Source organism: Lolium rigidum, chromosome 6 (genome assembly GCF_022539505.1).
Source record: "Lolium rigidum isolate FL_2022 chromosome 6, APGP_CSIRO_Lrig_0.1, whole genome shotgun sequence".
NCBI lineage: Eukaryota > Viridiplantae > Streptophyta > Magnoliopsida > Poales > Poaceae > Lolium > Lolium rigidum.
This window is the reverse complement of record NC_061513.1, coordinates 255,221,567-255,227,357: the sequence shown is the minus strand read 5'-3', so window position 1 is coordinate 255,227,357 and position 5,791 is coordinate 255,221,567. Positions and strand designations below refer to the sequence as shown.

The window sequence follows — 5,791 nt, the reverse complement described above, 5'->3', positions numbered from 1 at the left end:
CCAGCTTCTCCAAGCCACCGTTGTGTGATACTACTGTGCCGTATTGCAACTTCCAGAGATCCGGAGTAGTTCGTTGAGGTTCCCTGTTGCAGCGCTGTAAGGTCGCGATGGACGTGTACATCTCGGAGGAGTATGTGGCCAAGCGGCGCGCCGAGAAGAGGGCGGCGGCGCGGAGGGCAGCGATGGCGGTGCACGGTGGCGAGAAGAAGGCGGGGCTGGGGAGCAGCCGGTGGACTGCGTCATGGGCGTACGCCGAGCAGAGGAAGGCCAATGCCAATGTTGCCGAGGGGAGAGTCGAGGACGTCTTTCTTGCCTACTTATCGGCCTAGATGTTGTCGTCCCGTTCCATGTGATGCCAACGACGGCAGATGGTTCATTAGTAGGTAGGAGAGTACATCAGTAGATCACTGGATTTTTTTTTCTTGGCTGCATTTATCTGCGCCGTTTGTACATTGTTTGATTTGATCGAGCGAAAGGTTCAGTTCAGCACTTTAGCGTGAAATTCTTTGCAGTAAGAAGGATACCTCATCTTCTGTTCATCCAATGGATGCATCTATTTATTCATCACACACAACGGACAAATTTGATTACACTTTTGTGGTTCTGAATCTGAACGCTAGGTACAGCAACTCAAGTGAATCTATTGGTAACTTACCGGGCAAAATTTTACATTGTGTGGTTCTTCATCTGAACAAGATTGCAGCAACTCAGTTACGAAATGAAGAGAACAAGTTATTGTCTGTACTTCAAACATAAGAGGATCCAACAAAAATGCAGCAGACAGTCAGGATCTAGGACTTGTGAACTGCTGAATACCCAAGCGTATGCTCGTTCTGCGCAGGAGCAGTGACATACAGCACGACAGTTGCGCCCAGTAGCAAGACAACAAGGGCGGTGAAGTTTACCAGCAGGGCTTCCGAGCTGTATCTGCCCAGGCCCGCGGTCTGAAGGAAGGTGAGCTTCTCCAGGAACCCCAGCTCGGCTGCGAGCAGTGCCAGCACGTAGATAATGAGCCCAGCACGAACATGCCATGGGAGCATGGCACGTCGGTGTGTTGGTGAGGCACCCGGGAAGAAGAAGGTGGCAAAGCCAGATACCCACTGAAACATGATCGTAGAATATTCAGGTTTGAGGTAATATCCACACAAAGCTGACAGTAACTATTCCTGCAGTTTATCTTATACATAAGCATAACTACCGTTTCTGAAAGAAATAAAAAAGAGTAGCCATCGGAATATGAACAAGATCGGAACACCATATGTTCATAATATTTAGCTTATCGGTACTTAAAAATTCAAATAACATCCTCTTTAGAAGCAAGCCACCTCTAAGGCTCATAGTTCACTCATATAGCAAATGAAGAGGAACCATAAAACTAAAACTGGTTTGTGGATAGGAGTAGGATTCTACAGTCTACATGAATGGTTCATGCTGGGAAGTCACCAATAATGATTTTTAACCTTATCATCAGAGAATATAAAGAGACCGAATATATTTGATTTAAGGAATTTTGTGTTCATTGCTCTTGGATCATCAATTAGTTGGTACTCCTTTATCATGCAAGACCTGGCAAGGTAGCTATGTTATGTTGTTTGATTGGTTATCTCCTAATAAAATATTTGTCCCCTATAGAGAGCAGAACACAGCACAAGATATTTCATTTCTTAGAATTCCTGAGAACCCCATCGAGGCATAAATGCAACTAGTATTTTGATAAATGCCCAAGGTGGTCTGTTCCTACTGGAGAACTCCTTGGTGTCACTAAATCTGAGTGTGGTATTACTAAAATTCACAACTGCAAACAACAAATGCAGTAAAACTGTAGTCATATCAATTTCCGCAATTTTTAGAATCTGAATATACAAATGGTAACAGTTTATGAGGATTACCTGTAAACCATACAAAATGATAGCACCAAGTCCAACCCAGGAATGCAAGCTGTATAGGTTGTCGATTCCACTTTCATTGTGAAACTTGAAGGCAGCATATACCCCGAATGATCCCAGAAAGAGTGCAACAGCATGAAGAATCAAATGCACCATCTTGTTCGTGTCATGACTCCACGGCAATGTTTTGTAGCTCATTATGGCTACATACAAGTTAAAAGTAGCTTGGTCAGCATTATTTAAATATCCTCATCGCAGGGCCATCAAGGAAGGGAAGAAAACCTGACCTTCACTCCCTGTGATGATGAATCCAATCAGCATAAGTACGGGGTGAACCTGCACAATAGTGAGTTTGTAAATTTAAGCACAACCAATCCCACGTATTGAGCTTTGCACATTAGGAATTTGGCTTATCTCAATGTATGAAATTGTACAATGCCAGTCCATCTTATCGACATAAACCCTTAGCGTTATATAGAGTACACTCATTTATACGGGATTAAACTTCATTTATAGAGTACACTCATTTATAGAGTACACTCATTTATACGGGATTAAACTTCAAAATGGCCTTCAGCAAAGGTATGTTTTTTGAAACTAACTACTGCAGGGGAGACCCCCACAGCCCTTTTATTTCAAACTCACAAAAAATTCACATGTACAAAGGAGAAAGACACAAAAACTAAACTACAAACTACAACAGATTGTCAATCCATGATGACAAAATGGGTACAGTACATTTTTTCACCCTATATTTAAGAAGGGTTACATCAGAATCAAATCCAGCTCTCCAATCCCTGAAAGTTGGCTGAAGGCCTTTGAAAATATTGTTATTCCTCTGCTTCCATATATTCCAACAAGACAGTATGATGATTTCATCTCAGGACCAGATCCAGGCTCCCAATCAACTTGTAAATATATCCATACTCTAACACTAATGGTGCACTCAAAAAATAGATGGGAGAAATCCTCCAAGCGATGTGCATGACAGAGTTCACAATTGTGATTAGAAGTTCAGCGAAGGTTTTTTTTCGAAATGGGGGTATACCCCGGCTTCTGCATGAAGTTCAGCGAAGCTATTTGAAGACAAAACCTGAAATCTTCCTTTCCAACGCTAGATGCATATGACTGACTTACGATGGACAAGAAGGGAAATTAATTGCATCGTCAAGATTCAGCTAAGACCAGCTCGACTAGCATAGTACATTCTTGTGACCCAAAAGCAAAGGACGCCGCCATTAACCGGCACGCATGTGCCATTAATCAAGCAGTGCAGTACGCAGGCAAAGACATGGATTTGACGATAACTAAAGATCCGACCTACCCAAGGACAGGGGCGTCTGTCCCTGGATCCACGATCCATGAGCGGAGAGCGAGGGAAAAGCTGGAGTTCTTACGTACGTTAAAGATGAGCCCCTTGTTGGTGGGGGAGCTAAGGGCGAGGCCGCCGCGGAAGTGGACGCACCACAGCAACACGAGGGCAGCCGCCGTGGCCGCGAGAGCGCGAGCCGCCTTGGCCGGCGCCGGCACGGCCATCTCCTCAGGCGACACAGAGGAATCGCGGTCTACGCGTTGTGAAGTCAAACTTTTGCGAGTTCAGTCACATTCGGCCTAACGAATAACCAGGTGGGCCCTGGATAACAGTAAGCACGTTCCGAGATTGGGCCTGAAATCAAATGGGCTGAAATGATTCAGTTAGACCTGTCAATGTTCGATCACCGATGTTGTTGAGCCACAGGGACAGAGTTTCAAAAAAAAAGGTGATATTTTCAGATGCTGTCCCTGTCACCGTCTAGTATCTGTTGCCTCCTTTGAGCAGAATCAAACATACCTGAACGTACCAAAACGCACTGCCACAGGACACAGGACAAGAAAAAGTGGCACTCGCACTACCAAGATATCGACGTGCTAAACACCAGAAGAAAAAGTCCATGGAAGGTAGCAGTCGACGAGCTGATGAGGCTGACGAGTGACGAAGGTAAGGTGATCGTGAGATCGAGCTATAGGCAGTGCCAGCGACGCGGCACCTAACCCTGGAACTTGCCCAACGGCCGGATGCGCGAACCTGAATTTGCTGTCTCGATGCTCTAGCCTGTAACCACGACGGCTCCGGCCAGGAATTCGTTTGCCGCTTCTTTTTCTGGCTCTTAGTCATTTTTTCGACAAAAGGTATATATTAATACTGTGAAAATACTAATTATATTTAGCATATGCAACAACGTAATATACTAATGATATCACATATACACACAAAAACAAAATAAAAGTTAAAAAAGTCCTGCTACAGTCCTCGGAGCAACACAACCACCACTAAAATAACACGTGAAGTTTAAGTTCTACAAAAACAACGTCTCTAATAAGAAAACAGTGCACAAGCATCATCATCACTCGATCATATACCTGAATATAGTACCTTCTCTTAAAACAGTGCATTTAATAAGACTAGTGACAATCACAACTAATTAAAACCACGCCTTAACGTTTCAGCTTGAAAGTTAAAACTTTAAACTTTACTCGTGTTATCGCCCTCACTTAAATACATTGTTACGAATCCTGAAACTCCAACCAAATTCCACATCAACGCAAAGACATAAATCACCATTACTAGTCCTCCAAACTCGACTTTCATGACACTGTCTACTTCTACCTCTGACTTCACCATAGAACCAAACATGTTCCATGAGGCAACAAATAGCAGAGCTTCGCGTCGCTCCTTCCTGAATCAAATGGTCGGAAAAAAATATGGGTGCGGACGACCAAATTTCATCCGATCCAGTGCACGACCAAATTTCATCCGATCCAGCAAACTCCAGGCTTAACGCGTCCATAGAAGTTCATTGGCGGAGCCCTCCGAAACACAACACCCCATCCAAGATCAAGGAGGACATGCATTAGTCATATCTTCATCTTGTTGAAAGTGGAACCCAAGGAGGCCGAGCCCCCACGCAAATGTCCATCTCTCATGTCATGCCTGACCCACCGAATAAGCTTCGCAAATCGAGGCGAACCTGGCCGCCACACCGGCCATGAGACGAGTGGCACCGTAGTGGAGGAGATCGGGCCGACCACAAGGAAACCACGAGTGCAACATCTGCGGCCCTTCCGGTCCAGACGTGCCGAGACCGCTGCGCGCCGCTATGCTGCACCACTGCCCCGGACAGCCTCCTCTGCGCCGTCGTGCTAGATCGGGATCAATGACATGCCACGATCACCCGATGGCAGCCAAAGGACGTCGTTGAGAGTTGAGACCATGACCGAGGGAGCACCTCCGTCGCCAGATCAGTGCCACAGGGATCACCACCGAGCCGACGTTCGTCGCGCCACTACACCGCCAGGGAAGCCTTGCCGCGGTGCTGCCCAATGCGCACCACGTCCTCTATAGGGCAACATCCTAGGTCGCAAACCCGCACGAGAGGAAACGAGCCACCTCCTCCCCGATGCCGCTTGCGGCAACGAGCAGCCTTTGCCCGGCCAAAGCCCTAGTGGTGACGAGGGAGGGGGTGGAGAGGTGGTGGAGGGCTCAGGCGGCGGCAGCTAGGGTTTGTTGCCTCACGGGATGAGAGTCCTTTGGTTATCTTTTTTCTTCTGGCTCTTGTGATGGCTTGAAGTACTCTTACTCTGTAGCAATTGATTGGCTTGCCATGGCGCTGTTCATTCACGCACGGCCCTCCTTTCAATTCGCTTGGAGTTATTATACGAGGCATTGCTTTCACCATTCGTCTTTTTTCTGTATATCTGTATCTTGTGTGATTTTCAAGGCACGTCCATGCACGCACGCATAAGCTGACGGTAAGAGGTAAAAGAGAGAACGATATATTGATCAATGACCAGGAAGAGAAACTCCACCAGCCAGCCTACAAGTGTAGCACCGGCTGGATCCTCTCCATGGAGAGATCCCTTTGTGA

General features: G+C 46.3%; 1 protein-coding gene across 1 annotated transcript; it reads right to left on the bottom strand.

Annotated features, from left to right (window-relative positions):
* Positions 1-530: 530 nt before the first annotated feature.
* Positions 531-3,422, bottom strand: LOC124666245 (probable ascorbate-specific transmembrane electron transporter 1). The gene is made up of 4 exons (XM_047203592.1): positions 3,288-3,422; positions 2,174-2,222; positions 1,890-2,089; positions 531-1,100 (listed from the first exon to the last, which is right to left on the bottom strand). The coding sequence occupies exons 1-4, from the start codon at positions 3,420-3,422 to the stop codon at positions 792-794; spliced, it is 693 nt and encodes a 230-aa protein (XP_047059548.1). The 3' UTR covers positions 531-791.
* Positions 3,423-5,791: the final 2,369 nt, after the last annotated feature.

Bases quoted from the DNA above. Each gene is read 5' to 3' on its own strand.
- LOC124666245 (XM_047203592.1), bottom strand. From the start codon at position 3,422: ATGGCCGTGCCGGCGCCGGCCAAGGCGGCTCGCGCTCTCGCGGCCACG. The intron at 2,090-2,173 runs GTCAGGTTTTCT...ACTTGTATGTAG, and splicing joins CATCATCACAGGGAGTGAAG to CCATAATGAGCTACAAAACA. The intron at 1,101-1,889 runs GTAATCCTCATA...ATCATGTTTCAG, and splicing joins TCATTTTGTATGGTTTACAG to TGGGTATCTGGCTTTGCCAC.